Source organism: Ctenopharyngodon idella, chromosome 11 (genome assembly GCF_019924925.1).
Source record: "Ctenopharyngodon idella isolate HZGC_01 chromosome 11, HZGC01, whole genome shotgun sequence".
NCBI lineage: Eukaryota > Metazoa > Chordata > Actinopteri > Cypriniformes > Xenocyprididae > Ctenopharyngodon > Ctenopharyngodon idella.
This window is the reverse complement of record NC_067230.1, coordinates 12,508,073-12,530,868: the sequence shown is the minus strand read 5'-3', so window position 1 is coordinate 12,530,868 and position 22,796 is coordinate 12,508,073. Positions and strand designations below refer to the sequence as shown.

Here is a 22,796-nt window from a genome sequence, read left to right as displayed (position 1 = left end):
TGAAAATGGGTCAAAATAATGTGGAAATATTCAACGTAATATAGGACACTTTCCTTTAGCGACTTAAGCTGGTTTGTTCGTGTTAATCCGCATAATATCGATATTTATTTTGAATTTGACGCGTTGAAGGGTGTGATTTAATCCCATATATTTCATCCGAGTGAATTTTCGACTTTTTAAAGGTAAGATTCGTTTAAATAAATGTGTAGGATACGCTTTAATATAGTTATGTGAATGCACACGCTGTCACGCAATAAAGAGTCACTTTAAATCGTGACAATTCAGAATGTAAATTAGAATTAGACTCCAAATTAGAAGTGTCATTAGAGCGCCTCGGCTTTATTTATTTAAAAGATTGTCTAATTTATCTCCTTTAAATTAGTTTATTAAACGAATTCTTTCTCTTTTTTGTAAAAAAGAAATCTCGTTTTTGTGGATTAAATGAGTTCGTCATCATTTGAGAGGAGATTTGCGCTTGTTCAGCACTCAGTTTTCACGTAACTAAGAAAATGTGTTTGCTAACAAATTAGTGAGTAAAATAGTGAATTATATGTGCTGTTTTTCTTTTAAAAACACTTTTCTTCACGAACCTTGGTGGACTTCATGTATTTTCATTCATGTAGTTTGCCACAAATATTTGTTTCTGTTTAAATTACATTATTTCTACAGGATCTTTATAGCTTTGTACATCCATATATTATTTATCATGCATTTTAACCTCTCCCCGTCCTTATTTCTCAGGTTAAGAGCGACGTAGGACAAACAAAATGGCCGCAGAATCTGATTTAGTAAATGAGATTAGCCCTGTTGACTTCATTCAGTTGCAGGAGTATTTAGAATGTAAGTGTCTCTCATAAAAACTACGGGAATCATTCTTCATTTCCTTTATTGACTCATAGATGACAGAATAACAAGATAAATCATGGAACAGAATATTATAAGTTAAATATCTGATGTTGTTGTTGTTTCTTTGTTTTGCATTTCTAGACAGCAGGATAAAGGTGAAAGATGCAATGAAGGAATTCCATGCTGGTGGAAAGCTGGTCCATCACAGGTTTGGAGATGTAAGCGGCTTAACAATGACTTTCTATAGTAGTTAATTTCTCCATAAATGATGGAATCATCAAAATCATCACAGCTTCAAAAATGACATGTGATATCTGAGGGTGACTTTTTGATGTTTTTGTTACATTTGTAACTTAGAAACTGTGCTAATGGGATAGTTTAGTCAAAAATAACCGCAAAATCACAAATAATTAAAACCATGTCATCATTAAGTCTCCCTCATGTCATTCCAAACCTGTAACTTACAGTCTTATATAATAAGATTATTATTATATTACATTTCTACAAATAACTATTTACAGTCTTACTATTTTGAAGAATGACAACTGTTTTTGTCCATACGATGTAAGTCAATGCGGCCCAAAATAACATTGTCACAGGTAGTGTTGGGGAAAGTTACTTTTAAAAGTAATGTTACAATATATTACGTTACTCACTAAAAAGTAACTAATTGCGTTACATTGCTTTTTCATTACTTTTTCTCACCTGGGCTGAGCTTGCTTGCATGTTTTTTTTAATAACAAAAAGGAGAGATTTTTGCCAAATGTAAAGGCATAGTAAATGTAAAGGCTGAAGGAAATGCAAATTCACACGTGTACAGTAGAGGGCGCACCTCAAATTAACCTTTTAGCTGTGCTCAGTGTTGCCAAGTCCGCGGTTTTCCCGTGGAATTGGGCTACCTTTACACTGTTTCCGTGGGTTGTATTTCATGTCCGCGGGTTGAAGCGACCCCAAATAACATGATATTTAGCCCCTGGAATGCGAATTTTACCAGGGGAACCCCGCAAAAAACATGGATTTTATCCACCGGAATGGGATTTTTACCGTGGGACCCCGCCTAAAAAGTGATAGGCTAGTTTTGAGGAGCAATTGGGCGGTTTTGTTGTGAAAACCTGGCAACCCTGGCTGTTCTGCCTTTCGGGATGCAGAACAGGATGCGGTAGAAGAAAGTTCAAGGCTGTGTCCAAAATCGTCCTCTTTACCCCTAATAAGGGCACCATTTGAGGGGACAACCATTCGTAGTGAATACCCACAATGCACTGTGAAAGTCGTGCACCAAATGAATTCCCGCATCTGAGCAGAAGATGGCATCCGCAGCTGAATCGTCCATCCATCCATTTTTTAAACCGCTGGTCCAATGTGGCTACAGCGTAATATCATACAGGTATGAGTTCCTTTTTACTTGATTATTAAATTGTTTCATTAAGGTTTATATATAGTTTCCTTGACAATATAAATGTTTTCATCACTACTGGAGCTGCCAGTTTGCTAAGTTTCAAATAATAAACAGCAAGCACAAACTATGCAAAAGCGGCAGCACTTCCGACCACTCAGTGTCTGAATTCACTCATTTTCATTCACTCCCTCATGTGGACTATATTAGTGGAGTAATGTAGGAAATGGTGAATGAGGTTATAGGGGGCGATTTCAGACACAGCCCAACACTTCAGCAATAAAAACAACAAAAAATTAAACATAAAGGTGATGTTTATCTAAAGTCATTTCTGCTTATTAGTATGGTTGAATTTGATCATCAAAGGTCAGCAGCAAAGACATCGCTTAATAAAGTGAGATTACATACATAAAAGTATTTTTGTGTAATTTAACATATTTAATTATTTCAGGTTTGTGATAATTAACTTGCATTACTATTTTAAAATAAGTAAAAAGTACTATAAAAAGTAAATTAAAAAAAAAAAAAAAAGATTACTTTACAAGTTACTTGGAAAAAGTAATCTGATAAGTAACTTGTGTTACTGTAATGCATTACCCCCAACTCCACTGGTTTGGAATGAAATGGTAGATGATGACAAAATTTTCTTTTTTGGGTTAATTACACTTTTAATATATATAATGCGTAGGACAAAGTAGACAATTTGTTATTTTTTCTCCCTATAGACTACTATGCTGAACATGAATCTAAAAGCTACAAAATATTTTGGTTATTTCAGTGGTCCACTTTAGACATTCTACTAAGTAACTTTGCAACTACATGTCAGCTAACTCTCATTAGAGTATTAGTAGATTGTTAGGTTAGTAGAATAAGTTGACATGTATCAAAGTTACTTATAGTCAGTAGAATGTCTGTTGAGGTCCGGAGCATCAAAATAAAGTGTTAGTAGATATTAAACAGACAGTCTACTAATGCTCTAATGACTGCTAGTTGACATGTAGTTGCTTATGTCTAAAGTGGACCATTGAAATACAGTGTTACCGATGTTTTGCATTTGATCACATTCTCTTTGCATTTTCCCCACTGAAGCACATAGATGCAACAGGATTTTCTCTATTCCTCATGAATTATCTTGAAGTTGATGATTTTCCAGCTGATCTCTGCCAGCGTCTCTACCAGTATTTCCAAAGATCTGAGCGGTCTGGTCCTGACCAAAGTCCTCACAGCAAAGATGGTGAGCTTCATTTTTAAGAAGTCATCTTGAACTACAGAACTCCAGTAAACGTTTCAAAACACACTTGTCTGTTGCCTTTCTGTTTCTGTCTGTTGTCTTTTCATACTGTTCGCTTGCAAACCGTGTGAGAGATCCAATGCCTTGTGTTAAATGCACTAAATTAAATAAAATGTATAGAGTTTTAATGATTATTAATCTAAACTACTATACGTATAATAAAGAATAGAATGTATAAAGACTAATTACGCATAATGCTTGATTTCACAAATAGATTTAAATAAGTAGCCTACTTTATTTTACTTCATACGCACCTTTTATCATTTCGAACTGTCGGTGCTATTTTAATACAACATAGGCAACAATATAATTGTTAAACTTTAGTAAAAACAATATTATTTACTATTTAAAATGTACAGTATATAATCAGTGACAGTGTGCAAGCATCTGTATCTAACACAATTCTGTATTTTCAGCAAAACAGAGTTGCCTTGTGCATGAGAGTCCAGGACTGCAATTCATTTCAGTAATTATGGACAAAAATATTTGCAGTAATTGTACTGTTACTGTCACTAACATTAAATTGCACAAGTACATAATGATAATTTGTGGGTTTCCACTGCAGAACAACACAAAAATGCACACAATTTTTGAGAAAAGCTGCAGGAATTTGGTCATTTTGAGCTTTTAATAATCAGAAAAAAATCCTGTGATATCCTGCTGGGACTGTTAAATACAACTAACTACACACTTTGTTTTTATTAACTTTGACTGTAAAGTATTAACTGTAAAGATTTAAATGCACACTGGCTCTTTCTGTAGTTTTTTAGCTGAGCATTACATTGATATTCAGTGTTATTTGTTCTACTCTTTCAGGTGGCATCTCTCTTAAAGCTGTATCTTGTTACTTTTCCATATTGGAGGATGTAAATCCACGAGACAAACTAGAATGTAAGACATTCATCCAATTTATAGTTATCTCTAACAGATAATATCACTAATACTATGTACTAATACCATATACAGTGTAAAATGAGTTTAATAATTTAATCTTTTAAATGATTTAAACTTGGCATTTGTTGGCAAGTGTAATTAAATGCAGTGTATATGCAAAGTATTTATCAATTATATGATACTTATTTGGCAGACACCTTCAAATTGTATGATAAAGATGACAATGGACTTCTTGATAGCAAGGTAACAACAGGCGTACATGAGAGTTTGATATTTCCATGTAATGCTGGCCGCTTGTCTTGAGTGTGATGTATTTCCCGTTTTAGCATACAGTCAGACCAAAAATTATTCAGCCATTTTTTATATTTTTTTACTAGTGGGTGCAGGACACTATAGTTCATTTATGTAAGTGAGGATAGCAAAATAAAGTGACATATTATACCCAAAAATTCTTCATACAGTGGACTACCAGTAAAATTGATAAAAATTTGGAGCCAAAAATTATTCAGACACTTTGACCTGACCATGTTTTGCTTAAGTGTTATCTGACATAATTAAGATTGATTTTTTTCTGACAGTTTAACTCTGAGATCTTGTCATATTTTATTACCATTTTTTAAACTATAGTGAATAAACTGTATTAATGAATGAAATGTTCAAGGTGTCTGAATAAATGTTGGTTTGACTGTACTTAAGTTATGTCCAGTGATCTCCTCTTAAAATAAAGGATACAATTATAATGTTTATTTAATAATTTTTTCTGTGTATTTTTGTTGAATAGGAAGTTGACAAAATTGTTACACAGATGATGCAAGCTGCTGAATACCTCGGATGGGATGTGACAGAACTAAAGCCAGTAAGTTCACATAACTCATTCAGAAGGTATAATGGCATTGGAGAAATTACATTTTGCTTTTTCCAAGTTAGTTAGTATGGAAGCTTGTTTCTGCCATGGGATAAAAAGAATAAAAAAGGTAATGGTGACTTTTTTTTCTTGCAATTGTGAGATTAAAAAGTCACCATTACCTTTTTGCGAGTTTGTCTTTTTTTTTTTTGAGATATAAACGTGCAATTCTGACTTTATTTCTTGCAATTTTTTCTCAGAATTGTGAGTTATAAACTCAATGTTAAGAAAAAAGTCAGAATTGTGAGATTTAAAGTCACAATTACCTTTTTTTTTTTTTAATTATTAGTGGAAACCATCTTCCATAAGATAGTGACAGGTGGCCTGGCAAATATTTTTTTTCAACAGGCTCAGATTTTCTGAGCCTGTCAGTATATTTTAAACTAATGAAAATACAAGTGCATTGTTCCTTTATTCCAGGTACTTCAAGACATGCTGAAAGCCATAGATGTAGACAGCAGTGGTACTGTAACCCATCGAGAATGGATACAAGGGGGCTTGAACAACATTCCTCTACTGGTTCTGCTTGGATTAAAGGTAAACAGTCTGCTTGAATGTGTATGTAATCCTGCTTTGAGACCAGGATTGTCATATGGTGTGGAATTCATTACATTATGGGCCCTATCATACACCTGGCGCAATACGGGGCGCGACGCAAGTGTTTTTTGCTAGTTTCAGCACGACGCAGTTATCATTTTCACGTTCTGCGCCATGTTTAAATAGCAAATGCACTCGAGCTCATTTGTTCGCCCAGATGAGCAGATTGCGTCCCAAATTCCGGGTATGGGACGCCATATTTGGCTACATGTCACTTCACTTTCTTTTAAAACTATCTACAGGTAGCTGAAAAGGACGGCCAGCATGTCTGGCGACTGAAGAACTTCAACAGGCCCACATATTGCTTTGTCTGTCAAAACTTGATGTTGGGTCTGCGAAAACAGGGCTTGTCTTGCAATGGTGAGTTTATCAATAATAATCTTTTTAAATTCATTGGCATATTTATTTAATATCAATATACAGCTTTATATGTACTGTTGTCTATATCCACAGTCCATTTCAAGGCTCCTAACATTTAGTATTCAGTGGATAGATGCTTTTGCACAGGACATTTTTGGGTTTGAATACCCTTGTGAAAAAGAAGTGTGTTTAAAGGATTAGTTCACTTTCAAATGAAAATTACCCCAAGCTTTACTCACCCTCAAGCCATCCTAGGTGTATATCACTTTCTTTGGAGAAATATTAATAAATATCCTGACACAGCCGAGCTTTATAATGGCAGTAATGCGCTACCAAACGAGTATGAGCTGAAGAAAGTGTCTCCATCCACATCCATCCATCATAAACATATTCCACGTGGCTCCGGAGGGTTGATAAAGGCCTTCTGAAGCGAAGCGATGCGTTTGTGTAAAAAAAAAAAAAAAAAAAAAAAAAAAATCCATATTTAACAAGTTATGAAGTAAAATATCTAGCCAGACCGCCTTCTGTAGCAAATTACGGAAAAAACTGAACTGGCGTCGCGTCAGTTTCATAAGGTGAATAGGGAGGCGTAGGACGTCTAGTGTAAGCTTTTTGAAGAATATGGAAGTGTATGTCAGATTTTGAAAGTATATTTTAAAAAAAATTATACTTGCAGATAATATCAATAATATAGAAGGCCACTAAAATTTACTTAAGGAGAGTAACATTTCAAGACTGTTTCTTAATCTCATCACAATTAAGTACACTCTGAAAAACGTGCACTTTGTAATAATGTCAAATTAAAAGTTTTAAAGTACATTTTAAATCATTGTTTTAATATTTTATTTTTTGTAATGATAATCAATATCAATAACAACAATGAAAAACAATAATGACATTAATGTATATTTTAGTTTACCATAAATGCTTGCCAATAAATTAAGCAGTACACTTTAATTTCCATATTTCAAAGACAATAGAAGTAATTATGAAAATACATATAAAAATGTACTTATGCTCTACTTAAGTGTGTCAAAAAACACTTTCAAGTTCAACTAAATTAAATTAAAATGTAAGCTATCAATTTAAACTAAAATACATTTTCATTTCATTCCAAATGACATGCAATTAGATGTCCAAAACATTACATTCAGTTCACATTTAGTATGTTCTTTTAAAGTATATTATGTCTGTAATAAGTGCTCCTAAACTGTACATCTTTTTCACAAGGGTAGTTATATAACATTGAATATGTACAGCCTTTTTTAACCTTTTACAGGAAGGTACACCCTGATTTCTAGCATCTTTGTATATGCTCTTGCCTGTGGCTATTTTGTAATGTAATGATATTGTCAGTGTTGCTCCTTGTTTTATTGATTTCTAGTTTGCAAGTACACTGTCCACAGCAGCTGTGCCAACAAAAACCACACACCATGCGTCAGGACCTTTGTCAGGTCCAAAACAGAGATAGGGGTGAGAGATGATAAAAAGAGCATGCATGCTAATTAATTTTTTTATTAATTTACCATTACATTTACTTCCTATGTGTTAAATTTATTCACAAAATACATGAACACAAGTTAATGCTTGGCCTGTGAAAGACTGTTTTTTTCCCCCTTTGCCAGTGTTCAGTTCATGACTGGATCAGTGCTGACTGTGAGTCCAACAAATGTGAGATTTGCCACAAAAAGATCAAGATACTCACAGGAAAGAGCTGTGCGTGGTGCCGCCGCATGGTGAGTGTTGATTTCTCAGTCCAGATACATTTACATTTAATCATTTAGCAGCTCTTTTATCCAAAGCGATTTACATCTTCCATGTTCATCTCTCTTTAGTGTGTAATGTTGCTGTTTGATCATGAAAAATCTCTGCAAAGTTACAAAGTCCCTCCATCAGGAGTTATTCTCTATATCAGTGTCAGTGTTTCTGAACTCCCTGAAACGCCTCCATTGTAGTCTTGAGTTTTCTTTCGGGAACAAACATGTCACAATATTCCTCATTTAAATAATTCATATGCAGAATAAAGGGGCAGGGCCTGGTTGAGTTAGTTATTAGTGTGTTGAAACTGGCGGGACATTTCCCAAACACGCTCGAAGCGCTTGACCAATTACAACACACTGCTCCAGCCGACCAATCAGAGCACATTGTGCTTTTCAAAAGGACGGGCTTCATAGAGACAGGAACTAAACAGAGCGTTACTGGCAGACTGGGAAGAGAGGAGCTGCAACAATGGAGAATATGAGGAAAATAATGTTTTTTTTTTTTTTTTTTTTTTGAACATTAAAGAAAACCTGTTCTAGTAGAGCCCAAAAACAACATCAAGACTTTAAAAAAGGGCAATAAGTCCTCTTTAATTTATTTAGTTAGTTGTTTTATTTAGACAGATTTTGTTCCTGTATATGCTAATATTTTCTGTCTTTACTGGTTTTTCTGGTGATGATGAATGTAGCGCCACAGTGACTGTGTTCCTCTGGGCTCATCCCATTGTGACTGTGGGCAATTACAGCATCACATCCTTCCACCATGGGCCATATGTGCTGTAAGCAAGGACTAGAACAGTATAAAACCATTATTATTATTGTTGTTGTTGTTGTTATATAAGGCAGTTTGGCTGGAATTATAATAACTTTTTATATACAATAATTATAACCTTTTCTCTCATGTTCAATTATAGATGGATCAAGCTGACTCGGGAAGCAGTCTGGGAGAAAATTACCTGGTAAACATGAACTCAGATGGGCACTTTTTGCAGGCAAGCAGTTCTACATTACAACCAATCTTGACTCCAAATATTATAATTAGATGTTTTTGTGATACAAAATGTTTGATAAAATGTATGTATGTGCTTTCTCTTTTACTCATATCTATTTATATTTGTATGAAGATATTTCCTGTGAAGGACACACACCCTCTCTTGGTGTTTGTAAATCCAAAGAGTGGCGGAAAACAAGGAAAGAGGTTATATTCTTATATTAATATAACATATTATGCTTTTTCTGATATTGCCTTTCATGTAGTGTGTAATAGAGCTGTTTGTGAATGTAAAAGGATAAATGGAGTTTTTGTCTCCTAAAAGAGAGAAGCGATTCTGAACTGACTGAAACGAGTTGTCAGTAATTCCAGTCTCTCTTCCTGCTGAACCTGTGTGGGTTTGAAACAAATTTGGAAGAGCTGAGGAAGAGCTGAGATTCAGATATGATAATGAGTGTTTGGTTTCTGACACGTGCTGTACGCGGTCGACCAATCACAACTGACTCATCTGACCAATCAGAGAAGAGCAGCTCTCAGAAAGGAGGGGTTTAGAGAGACCGGATCCTTGATCGAACCGTTTCAGACTCTGTGAGAAAAGAGCTGATGCTGCAATGGATATGAGAAAATTAAAGTGTTCTTGACCTTAAATGCATGTAAACCTGTTGTAGGAGATGCCAGAACAAAAATTATGAGCCTTTAAAATAGCATAATAGAGGCCCTGTATTATGACTTTTTGAAGAACTGTTTGTTAAAGCAATTACTGATGGCTGTCTTCTAAAATGGTTGAGACCAGAACACTTTACTTACATTTACCTAATAAGCACATTTAAAATGACTTGCTCAATGACATTATCTGGTTTGTTGCAGGGTGTTGAGAAAGTTTCAGTTCCTCCTGAACCCACGGCAGGTATACAATCTTGACAATGGTGGACCAAATCCAGGGTACGTTTTGATAAATAGAGCCGACTAACACACCATTACAAAGCTGAAACAAACTCGTGTGTCTATTCGTTTCAGGCTCCAGTTCTTTCAAAATCTTCGTCAATACAGAATCCTGGTCTGTGGAGGAGACGGCACTGTCGGCTGGATTTTAGATGCAATTGGTAAGAAACGCAAAGTCATGCACAAATCCAAAGGTTTGTCATAGTATGCACACAATTTTATTTGATCACTTAGTATTTTGTTACCCATTAAACCACATGCTGTACACATTTGTTTACCCAGCTGTTTTTAATGTAATTTATTAATAAAATAATGTCTCTCTCCAGCCAATGAATTTAAGAAAACATGTAAAGACATATTGCACTCAGAATTACACTCATCCATTGTTTTAGGCTTTAAGGTTCTTACATGTTTTTGTTTTTAGCAACTTTGCTTCAAGGTCAATTTTTGCATTTTGTTTGATCATGTTTCATGGGGAAAAGTATTTTTAAAATATGTTTACTCACAATTTGGACCTGAAAAAAATATTTTTGAGCTGGGCAGGCATGATTAGAAATTTTTTTTTTTATAAAGTAAACATAATAACTTTTATATTGTTAGTAATATTTCAAGATGAACACTTACTAGACTGAAGCAAATTAGGTTTTCATGATTATTCATATGTTTTATTTTATTTTTTAGGAAAAATCTTGTTCAAATATGAGTTAAATATAATCATCAGGCTTTTGAGGAAGGTTTATTTGTTCATCTCTCAGTCATCATTGTATTGCATTGCATTATATGTTTTAAAACTAGAGCCTTGATCTTAAAACTAAGCATTTAAACGTAATCTTTCAAGTACTTACTATTGTAATTATTAATTAAATGAGTTGGGTAACACTTTACATTAGGGTTCATTAGTTAAATGTAAATTTAACGGGTCCGTGATTTCCAACAAGAATGTCAAATTTGGACTTGGCTTCCTTTTTGCATGATAGAGCTTTAATTGGCATCTGCAGATGGCATGGCGGATTGTGTTTACCGACAGTGGTTTCTGGAAGTATTCCTGGGCCCATTTAGTAATGTCATTGACACAATCATGCCGATGAGTGATGCAGTGTTGTCTGAGGGCCCGAAGACCACGGGCATCCAATAAAGGTCTTCGGGCTTGTCCCTTATGCCCTTATTTCTCCAGTTTCTCTGAACCTTTTGATGATGTTATGCACTGTAGATGATGAGATTTGCAAAGCCTTTGCAATTTGACGTTGAGGAACATTGTTTTAAAGTATTCCACAATCTTTTTACGTACTCTTTCACAGATTGGAGAGCCTCTGCCCATCTTTACTTCTGAGAGACTCTGCCTCTCTATGACATCCCTTTTATAGCTAATCATGTTACAGACCTGATATCAATTAACTTATTTAGTTGCTAGATGTTCTCCCAGCTGAATCTTTTCAAAATTTCTTGCTTTTTCAGCCATTTGTTGCCCCCGTGCCAACTTTTTTGAGACCTGTAGCAGGTATCAAATTTGAAATAAATAAAAACCTGCTGCACACAATCTACAACTTGCCCTTTGATGGATAGTTTAGACTTTTTTTTTTTTTTTAGCAAGTAAAAGAACTTTTAGTGTAATTACTTGTTTTTAAAAAGTAAACTTATATATTGTTAGTAATATATTGTTGTATATTGTTTATATTGTTAGTAATATTTCAAGATGAACACTTACTGGACTGAAGCAAATTAGGTTTACATGATTATCCATATGTTTTTTTTTTTGTTTTTTTTTAGAAAAATCACGTTCAAATGTGAGTATCAAATATGATCATCAGGCTTTTGAGGAAGGTTTATTTGTTCATCTCTCAGTCATCATTGTATTGCATTGCATTATATGTTTTAAAACTAGAGCTTTGATCATAAAACTAAGCATTTAAACATAATCTTTCAAGTACTTACTATTGTAATTAAGTAAATGAGTTGGGTAACACTTTACAATAAGGTTCATTAGTTAACATGAACTAATAATGAACTGCACTTATACAGCATTTATTCATCTTTGTTAATGTTAATTTCACCGTTTACTAATACATTATTAAAATCTTGTTAACATTAGTTAATGCACTGTGAACTAACATGAACAAACAATAAACTGTATTTTCATTAACTAACATTAATAAAGATTAGTAAATACATTAACAAATGTACTGCTCATGGATAGTTCATGTTAGTTAATACATTAACTAATGTTTAACTAATGAACCTTATTGTAAAGTGTTACCATGAGTTGATTCAAGCAGACATGATGTTTTATTTTTTCCTCAGATAAAGCTGACATGGTGATTCGCCCTCCAGTTGCAGTCCTTCCTCTAGGAACAGGAAATGATCTGGCACGATGTCTGCACTGGGGAGGAGGTGAGTCTCCTCTTCAACAGCAGATATTTACACATTAAATAGCTAATTTTTTGCTAACACAGGGTCTTCGCACCAGCTGTTATGCGGGCCCACAATCACAAACTCACCAGAGGTTATGGCTAAAGCAATTTTAAAGGGTTAGTTAACCCAAAAATGAAAATTCTGTCATTAATTACTCACCCTGATGTCGTTCCACACCCGTAAGACCTTCGTTCATCTTCAGACCACAAATTAAGATATTTTTGATAAAATCCAATGGCTCAGTGAGGCCTGCATTCACAGCAAGATAATTAACACTTTCAGATGCCCACTAAAGACGTATTTAAAACAGTTCATGTGACTACAGTGGTTCAATCTTAATGTTATGAAGCGTCGAGAATACTTTTTGTGCGCCAAAAAAACAAAATAACGACACTTTAACAATATCTGGTGATGGGCGATTTTAAAACACTGCTTCATGAAGCTTCGAAGCTTTACGAATCCTTTGAGAAGAGATAGGAAAGGAAATGTAGATTAAGGCAATGCTGAGGTGTGATCGACTCAGTGTGATTGCATCTCGGATGGGGATGCTAATTTTGCAAGAGAGAGTTCAAATATTAATTTTCTTTGTTTTCTCAGAGAGTAGCCCTCTCTTGGTCCAGACAGTCCGGCATCAGTCTTACAGTCTAATTTGATTGATTACCCTTAAGAACTAGTCTGAGCAACTAGCAGTTAGTTAAGACACAGTCTTAATGATTGTTTTTGTCTGCTAGCCACCATTTAAATCCCGCATGTAATGCAGCTCACAGTCACCGAACCTGTCACAGATTGATGTAAAACTCTGGACGAGTCTTCTTGCATGAATCAATTTTTAATGCGTCTTGACTGCCATACAGTCTGACATTAATTGACATTAACTGAGATCCCACAGTGTGACATGGCTTACAGCGGGGATCATGTTTGTACAGTCTGACAAGCATCAGTCATAAAGGACTATTATAAATCGTACAGTATGTTTGAGCCATAAAGGCTAATTTTAATCTGTGGTCCCTGGCCTAGACTTAAAAGAATAATGCAGGATATATCATAAATGTAACACTTTAGACTTTATTTTCCAGCAGCGCCATCTTTGCATCTCTTCAGTGGATTGTGCTGTTATTTAATGTTTTTGGATTGTTCTGCTGACTAAACACTGCAAAAATATATTTCCAATAATTCAAGACATGGTGTTCTTATATGTGCTGGATTGAACAGGATATGAAGGCAGTGATCTGACAGAAATCCTTAAGCAGATCGAGGAGAGCACACTAGTGCAGATGGATCGCTGGAGTTTGCAAGTCATTCAAGCTGATCTGGCAGACGATGGCGACCCACTGCCTAATGACATCATCAACAACTATTTCTCTATCGGTGTGGTAAGCGCCAAGTGTCTGGACTAAAACGTTTTATTTTCCTCTTGACAAATGGCGTAAATATGAAGCCAGATTTCTAATCACTTGGCTCTTAGAATGGTGTCACTGTACTTCTGTAATTAGCAGCTATATTGTATTTGTGTCAGTCATTTTTTCAAGTGTGATGTTCCCTCAACAGGACGCATCTATAGCACACCAGTTTCATGTGATGAGAGAGAAGGATCCACAGAAGTTCAACAGCAGGTCAGGATCTGAAATGTGTTCAGTTAGTACTTTGTGTTGTGTTTTTTGACAAGATATTTTGTGGATTTTATTACTTAGTTCAGCTTTAAAGGGGACCTATAATGCCCCTTTTACAAGATGTAATATAAGTCTCTGGTGTCCCCAGAATGTGTCTGTGAAGTTTCAGCTCAAAATACCCCACAGATCATTTATTATAGCTTGTTCAATTTGCCCCTATTTGGGTGTGAGCAAAAACACGCCGTTTTTGTGTGTGTCCCTTTAAATGCAAATGAGCTGCTGCCCCCTTTCACGGCCCCCTTTCCAGAAGAGGGCGGAGCTTTAACAGCTCGTGCTTCGGTTCCTCAACAAACAACAAAGCTGGAGAATCTCACGCAGCCAAAATGAGGATTGTCAGTAATGGTGTTCAGCCTTACATTGTTCAAACCGGAGTCGGACACTGATAGAGAGACTCAGGAAGAAGTTACAACTTTTAGAATGAAACTGGATGTTTCTGAATGGTTAGTGGATAAATTTATGTAGTTGCTGTGGAGTTGATTCAACTCATCGACTAGCATGTGCCGTCATGTTAATCTTTTGTGCAAATCCAGCGTTGAATTGACCCTCGTTTGTGAAGCAGTCCGGCATAAAATGACGACATGGCAACAACACTCTACTACAACAACTCTTCCTCTTCTCTAAAGCAGCCCAACATGGCCTCACCCCCTTTGTTACATGTTCTCGGGGGCGGGGTTTATGTAAATTTTGAAGTTTGTGATGTCACTAACCCGTGAAGAAGCTCATTGTAGTCCCTACCAGCCATTTGTTGTAGTCCTTAAAAAGAGATTTCTGTAAAAGAAAATATCTCCCTTTGCATTGATCTTTGAGTGTCGTAACTTTGCAGATGTTGTTTATGCTCAAACAGCAATATTACACACTAACTAAAGTTAAAAAATTGAAATCATAATCAAGGACCCCTTTAAATGTTCTACATTTTTCTATATTATGCCCTGAAAGAGCCAGAAATAAGCTGTGGTATTTTCAACTCGCAACATCCGAGACCATTTCAGCTTCCTGCAGGAACCTCAAGGAATGTCTCAGCATCGAGGTAAATGTTGTGGAAATGTTTATGTTTGGTCCGTGTATCTTTTGGTCATTCGTTTTTTGATTTATATTGAAATCGGAAAATGAAAAAACGGCACCTTTTTTCATTTTTCATTTTTTTTCAAACAAAACGAAAAACAAGAATTCGGCTTGATTTTTCGTTCAGGGGTAGAAAATGATAAACAACTTGAATATTTGATCTCTACATGTGGGCGGGAATGAAACACCCCTTTCCGCTGATTGGTCAACCAAACATTAAACCATGCTGTCATCAGTTCTTCTGCAGTTCCGTGCAGCAGAATAATAGTCCTTCGCTGCGATTAGGGATGCACCGATACCGATACTAGTATGATACTGATACTTCATGTAGAGATCAAATGTTCAAGTTGTTTATCATTTTCTACCCTGGAACGAAAAACTAAAAATCAAGCCGAATGTGACAAACCTTACATGTATGTATAAATACTCTTGACCTGAGTAGTAGTTTATTTATATGCTTGTCTCTTGCCTTATTTGTGTCAGTTTTATGTATCTCACTGTCACTGACGTGTTTCAAAATGAGTTTGATGAATCTCTGTCCCTGTAGTGTTGTGGCATTCCTGTTGATCTTAGCAGACTCTCGTTGGAGGGTGTTGCTGTCCTGAACATTCCCAGCATGCACGGCGGTTCAAACCTGTGGGGAGAAACAAAGAGTGTTGAGAGACTAAAGAAGTGGCAAGAGGTCACTGTTGATGCTGATGCTCTTGAGATGTGCTCACAGGGTGAGCAAATGTTTCTTACAATAAAAAAATATATACAACACTGCCATTTTTAAAGTTAGATGCTTACTTAAAGGTCCGCTATTATGCTATTTTAAAGGTTCCTAATTTTGTTTTGGAGTCTCCTACAACAGGTTTACATGCATTTAAGGTCAAAAACACTTTAGTCTTCTTATAATATCAATTGCAGCATCAGCTCTTTTCTCACGGTGTCTGAAACGGTTCGATCAAGGATTCGGTCTCTCTAAACCCCGCCTTTCTGAGAGCTGCTCTGCTCTGATTGGTCAGATGGCCCAGTCTGTTGTGATTGGTCGACTGCTTACAGTATGTGTCAGAAACCAAACACTCATGATCATATCTGAATCTCAGCTCTTCCTCAGCACTTGACACACAGTGATATGAACAGTAACGATGGCATCTGTTTTACCGTATTAACCTCATCAAAGTGGATTTGCTTTGGCAGCAGAAAACAGCGTCTTCTCGACATGGAACAACATGAACCAAACTCTTCAGGTCTCAGATACAACTACAGTGTTTGAGGGTCGAAGTAGGCATTGTTCACAACCAGACCATAGACTGGCATTATGCAGATTTGTTACAAACATACTAGGGGTGAAACGGTTCTCGGTAAAAAATCGAACCGTACCGTTCTGCACACTCGGTTCGGCACGCACTTGCACCGCAGTTCATATCATATCTGATGATGCATACGCATCTATAATATGGTTTGCAGAAAATAAATAAAACAGACAGACAGAGTTAGTCTAATGTATGTTTCTGTCGATGGATATGCATTCTGGCTTCCCCTAAACTTTGTTCAATGCGAGTGCCGTATGCTCTATATGATCAGTCATTTCGCCGTCATCACCCGGGTGTTGATAGCGCACGAGCGCAGGTAAGACCTGAACAGCACACATTACTATCTGCGTTTAAACTAAACTCATTTAAGCCTTGCCAATTTAAACATTCGAGTGCAAGGCGTGAAAGAGAACTTGCGCGAGCTCTGTGAGAAGATTTGTGCACTCATCCGAAGCGCGCACGCAAACATAGCACATACCGAACCGTACCGAAACCGTGAGCCTAAAACCATGATACAAACCGAACCGTGAGTAATCTGAAACGTTGCGCCCCTAAAACACATTTTGAAGACATTTTTATTGAAAGCCTATTTAGTTAAATATGCTGGTATAAATAGGAAAACTTGTTAAAAATCTAGGTCATTTATGATGCTGCAGGTCTTAATATTATTTCTTGTAAAATTATTTCGGTAACACTTTAGTATAGGGAACATGTATTCACTATTAACTACGACTTTTCCCTCAATAAACTCCTTATTTACTGCTTATTAATAGTTAGTAAGTTAGTTGTTAAGTTGAGGTATTGGGTAGGATTAAGAATATAGAATAAGGTCATGCAGAATAAGGCATTAATATTTGCTTATTAATTACTAATAAGCAGCTAATATTCTAGTAATATGCATGCTAATAAGCAACTAATTAAAATACCCTAAAGTGTTACCATTATTTCTTAATTTTTCAATATTTAAATCAACTGGACATAGAGCTTATACCACATATTTGACATTCCCAAACAAAGCAAAATATTAAATTAAATCATCAGGAACTGATTCTTTCAAAAGTTCTCTCTATAAGAATGTGGTTGTAAAATAAATGGCCCAATATGGCTTAAGCTGAAAAAGGAAAGGCGTTTCAGAGCAAGTTATTACATTTTGAAGAAGGAATAAACAGAAAAACATTTATGAGCACATGTTAAGATTAGGAATGTGTATTAATAGTCAATTTTGATTTCAAATATAATTCATGGTTGTGTATGTGATGCTGCCTTTGTTGGCAAAATGTCGCCATCATCAGTTTTGACGTAGTCTTTCACACTAAATGCTGTGTTTATGCTTGTAGACATGAATGATAAACTCCTAGAGGTTGTTGGGCTGGAGAGCGTCGTGGAAATGGGTCAGATTTACACGGGCTTGAAGAGTAAAGCACATCGTCTGGTTCAGGCTGCTCACGTCACTATCAGGTGAAGCCAGATGATATTTCATTAAACATGTTTCACCCATTTGAATAAGCAAGTGAAAATGAAATAAACAAGTTCAAGTTATTTGAATATTATTAACAATGTTCCGTTCCTGTAGAACATATAAAACTCTGCCCATGCAGATTGATGGAGAGCCGTGGATGCAGCCGCCATGTACAGTAAGTGTGCTCTTCATCAACACATGATGATATGTCAAGATTTTCCTGCATCAAGGTTATTAGAGAGTGTCAGTGTTAGTTTGTTTACAGCGATTTCTCATTCATTGAAATGTTTCATCATGCATTAGTTGTTTGATGGTATGAATGTTGCTGCCATTTAACCGCATAACACAGTGCTTCCCAAACTGGGGGAGGGGGTTATAAAAAGGGGGAGCAGCAAGGCTGAGGGATAGAGTACAGTCAGAAGATTGTTATTCAAAAGAAACCTCTTTAGGGTGATACAAGACCACACTGAGTAATTATCCTGCTATTACTATACTTGCCACAAGTAAATAACTGAACACAAAATATTAATTTTAAAACATAATTTATTAGGGCTGGGACAATACATCGATTCTCGATTCGCAATACAATGATTCTGGATCGATTCTGATATTTTCTCTCTCTAATCGATTCTGAGCTTAGTTTTAAAGGGTTAGTTCACCCAACAATGAAATTTCTGTCATTAAGTACTCACCCTCATGTCGTTCCATACCCGTAACACCCTTCATCTTCGGAACACAAATTAAGAGCTTTTTGATGCAGGCAGAAAAAGTTTAGGAACCACTGGCATAACACATTATAGCATCACAAGAACTACAATCATGGATTAAAGTCATCATGAAACAGAAGTGGTCTTCCCTATTGTAATGTCTTCTGGAACAGATATTGGATATCATGGTGACTTTAAAGTCCCCCTGTAGTTAATAATTTTATCCATTAAAACTCATCTTTGTTCACCAAAATTACATATTTAAATGTTTTTTCCTGTGAAAACAATTCTTAATGCCTTAAAATAGCTTGAATGTAACTCTACACCCTTGCCTCATTTAATATACACGGATCTATGAATATGATAATTTGCCCCGCCTCCACTCACTCGCACGAGCTCAGACGAGATCCACTCGGTCAGTTTACTGAGGCACAATGGTATCGCTTTTTACAACGTCGGACACATAGTGGTAATTAATATGATTATCCTTTTGCTTGACTGTTATCAAACAGCTAATAATGTGTTGCTAATGTTACACAAACCATGTTCACATTAGCGAGTCAGACAGCTGTCTGCTAACAATCAGTATCCTTAAAAAAACACTTTAAACATCTCAGAACATCAGTGGAGAAAGGCATATAGTTCATCATAACATCGTAATGTACGTCATACACCCGCCATATTGCTAAATCTACCCGACTTTTTTTTATATCAACAGAAAAATATACCGGGATAACCTTCTTTTGAGACTCCTTTGCACGGTCAGTTAATGATATGCTAAAGCCACCAGCACATTGACGTGATTGGTTACAAGGTAGTTTGTGACGTCAGAAACACCAGCGATTTCAAACTGCGGGTTTGAGACTTTGGTTTACTTTGGTTTACTGCAGTTTTAAAGAGAAAATACTCAGCAATGGTGTTAACTTATGAATTTGCACATGGTTTGTCTTAAAGCATATTAAAAACACCAGATAGACATATAAACAACATTAAAAACTTGAGTTTCACCACAGGGGGACTTTAAAGGGCACCTATTATGCCCCTTTTTACAAGATGTAAAATAAGTCTCTGATGTCCCTAGAGTGTGTATGTGAAGTTTCATCTCAAAATACCCCACAGATAATATTTTATAGCATGTTACAATTGCCACTTTTTGGGGTGCCCAACAACACACTGTTTTTGTGTGTGTCCCTTTAAATGCAAATGAGCTGCTGCTCCCAGCCCATTTTCAAGAAGAGGGTAGAGCTTCAAGAGCTCATGCAACAAACAGGACAATCTCAAGCACTGAAAATGTCAGTATTGGTATTTAGTTCGAACCGGAGTCAGACAATGATGCCTACAGAGACAGAGAATATACTGTATGCTGCATGGAGACAGAACAGGTAGAGTTTAATTTAATTATGGATATAAATTATGTTTTCATCTTGCTTTTATCCACTATTAGTACAAAATTGTTGCACAGGACCCCATCCGAATGATGGCCAAAACTTTACTGATGAGTTTTATGAACTTTATTGTACATTACACAAAAGATGAATTGTCCGTTTTCACTCCAGAATATCACAGTAAGAGTTAAATAAAACACAGTACAAGAAGTGCGCATTAAAGTCTTATTCAATGAACTCTCTCTCTCCCTTGCATTATCATCAACATAAACAGCAATCAAATTTCACAAAAACACTCGTTACAACTAACAGTAAACAGATATATACAGACCTTATTCTTTTTTTCGATGGGGGTGATTAATAAACTGGTAAACTTTATATCCATAAAACAACTCTAATGAACTGTAATGAAGTGCGTACTCTCCCCTTCATCCATCCTTGAGTAACAACGTTTTAGCAAAACCTGTTTTGTATTGTCCCTTTGTATTTACCCTCATTCACAAAGCAGTCTGGAGTGAAATGATTCGCGCAGACATAAACAAATTTAGGTATGTGGTGGTGTATTCTCTTCAAAAACAAAACGAATCCACTGCGTCTTTGTCTTTGCACTGATGTCAGGAGTACATGAGTACACGTTCACTCTTGCATTCAACAACAAAACGCCTCAATCGCTTACGAGACATTCTTGTCGCTACAGCTGCTCCAGCCTGGAGAAAATGGTGTACAGTGTACAACTCACTGAGGGCGGGGTCTATGCTAATATGGCAGAGTCTGTCAGCAGTCGTGGGCGGGGAATCTGCAAACGGCTTGTTCTGAGACACTGCTTATGATTTATGGCAATTTAAAAAAGAGGAATGGGTAGATTTTTAGCATTATAGGGTGGTTGTGTACACACACTGCCAACACACATTTATGTTCAAAGGGCATGTAAAAGTGAATTTTGCATAATAGGTGCTCTCCATATACCTGCTGAGTATTGTGATCGTTCTGTGATGATCTCTAAATCACAGCTACTTGCTTTACCTGACATCATTCACATTCAGATTTAATTAAAATATGGTTTAGGGTGTATAACAGATGTCTGAACCTCCATGCTCCATTCTGTGAAGTGATATTTAGCTATATGTACTTCCTTATTAACATCAGTATTATCTTTCTGTCCATCTGTAGATCTACATCACACACAAAAATCAGGCTAATATGTTGATGGCTCCATCTGCTAAAACACTGGGATTCTTCCTCAAGTGAAACCGAAGCTTGAAGATAAAGATGTGAAGGACAATATATTTTAGAACATTATACTATAATAAATTGCTATAAGATTCTTTTTTTTTTTTTAATAAAAAAATATTTTACTTTTTTCTTGCCTTCATTACACTAGGCTTGTGTTCAGTTTTAGAGCTAATTTGGTTGACACATACTAAATGATGTATTTTCTGTTAAGAAAATCCAAGTTGCCTATGTTACAGAAATAATACTAGTACCTTGCAAAACGGGATTATGATTTTGTGATTGGTAATGCTTTTCAACATGGCTGTATTACATTCTAAATTATATGTGAGTTGTCCCTTCGGAGCAAACTTTTACGAGTCTTTGTTCTGTAGCAAGATATTAGCATAAAACATTGGATTGGATGCATGAGAGAAGAACCTTCTAGATTCTTATAATACTTAGTGTGTCAAAGAGTTAGCAACATGTAACATAAATTACCAAATAGGAAACGAAAGTTGGAGTCCATCGATACCCAACATGCTACCCATGTGATTTTAGTTAACCATTGTATGCAACTCTGAAACAGTAATACCAAAAGAGTTCAAAAGAGAGAATTAATACATAGGCCAAAGTTTATAAAAGGAAAATCATGAGATAGGAAAATTGAAAACATTTATACATTTCTCAAGTGGTTATATGGTGGGAGTGTAGAGTCGCTGCGACGAGCGTCTGAGGAGGAGCCGATGTGACAGGCAGGACAGTGCTGACCATCATCCTGGAACAGGAGCCCCAGAGTAAGTCTAACCGGGGTGTGAGTCCGCGTCACCAGCGGCTGAGGGAATGCTGGTCAAAGGGGACTAGCTGATAGAGCTCAATATGGAGGTATTGGCTACCACCCGGTATTGTGTTGTAAGACTGATGCTGGACTGTCTGGACCAAGAGAGGGCTACTCTTTGAGAAAACAAAGGAAATTAACATTTGAACTCTCTTGCAAAATTAGCATCCCCAACCGATATGCCGATTGAACGGCCGTTGCGAGGACCCTGTGCGACTCTGGCACCCAAATGAACGAAAACAAAAGTAAAGAGTAAAATAGAATAATCAAATGTGTAGCTAAACTATTATACAAATGACCAATAATCAATTGACATTCCAACGTAAATTCGAGGTCATAATAAAATGGAGTCCGATAAGAGCTTAATTGGAATTAAATTTAATTGGTACTTTGCCACGCTGAAAAGACCGAACTCGCAAGAAACCTTCCCCGTCCTATGGGAAAACCGCTGTTGGCTTTGACTGCTGGGTAACGTCCTCTGCGTAGCTTGCAAACTTGCGGGCTCAGCTAAAGTGCGCATGGAGGGCACATAGCGGCCGCAAAGGGAGTGCTCGCGATGATGAATGGGATACCCTACAGTCTCGTGGACTTAACGGATACGCGCACATGGCAGTCATTGTAAGTCCACAAGACCTGGGGCCTCGTTTATTTAGTGTGCGTACGCACAGATTTGATCTTAGAGTGTGCGTACACTTAAATCCACGCCAACGCTCATATTTATAAAAACGGTCTTTGATGTGGAAAAGTGCTTAGCGCCACGTCAGGGTCTGAGCAGACGTAC

General features: G+C 36.4%; 1 protein-coding gene across 1 annotated transcript; it reads left to right on the top strand.

Annotated features, from left to right (window-relative positions):
• Position 1: 1 nt before the first annotated feature.
• Positions 2-21,637, top strand: dgkab (diacylglycerol kinase, alpha b). The gene is made up of 24 exons (XM_051912889.1): positions 2-182; positions 742-840; positions 988-1,064; positions 3,329-3,473; positions 4,347-4,421; positions 4,618-4,667; positions 5,206-5,280; positions 5,749-5,865; positions 6,168-6,285; positions 7,670-7,758; positions 7,911-8,021; positions 8,735-8,824; positions 8,960-9,037; positions 9,170-9,243; positions 9,904-9,978; positions 10,054-10,139; positions 12,277-12,366; positions 13,600-13,760; positions 13,936-14,000; positions 14,994-15,084; positions 15,667-15,841; positions 17,755-17,875; positions 17,991-18,051; positions 21,139-21,637. The coding sequence occupies exons 2-24, from the start codon at positions 768-770 to the stop codon at positions 21,214-21,216; spliced, it is 2,175 nt and encodes a 724-aa protein (XP_051768849.1). The 5' UTR covers positions 2-182; positions 742-767; the 3' UTR covers positions 21,217-21,637.
• The last annotated feature ends 1,159 nt before the right edge of the window (positions 21,638-22,796 follow it).

Bases quoted from the DNA above. Each gene is read 5' to 3' on its own strand.
- dgkab (XM_051912889.1), top strand. From the start codon at position 768: ATGGCCGCAGAATCTGATTTAGTAAATGAGATTAGCCCTGTTGACTTC. The intron at 8,022-8,734 runs GTGAGTGTTGAT...TGATGAATGTAG, and splicing joins GTGCGTGGTGCCGCCGCATG to CGCCACAGTGACTGTGTTCC. The intron at 10,140-12,276 runs GTAAGAAACGCA...TTTTTTCCTCAG, and splicing joins CTGGATTTTAGATGCAATTG to ATAAAGCTGACATGGTGATT.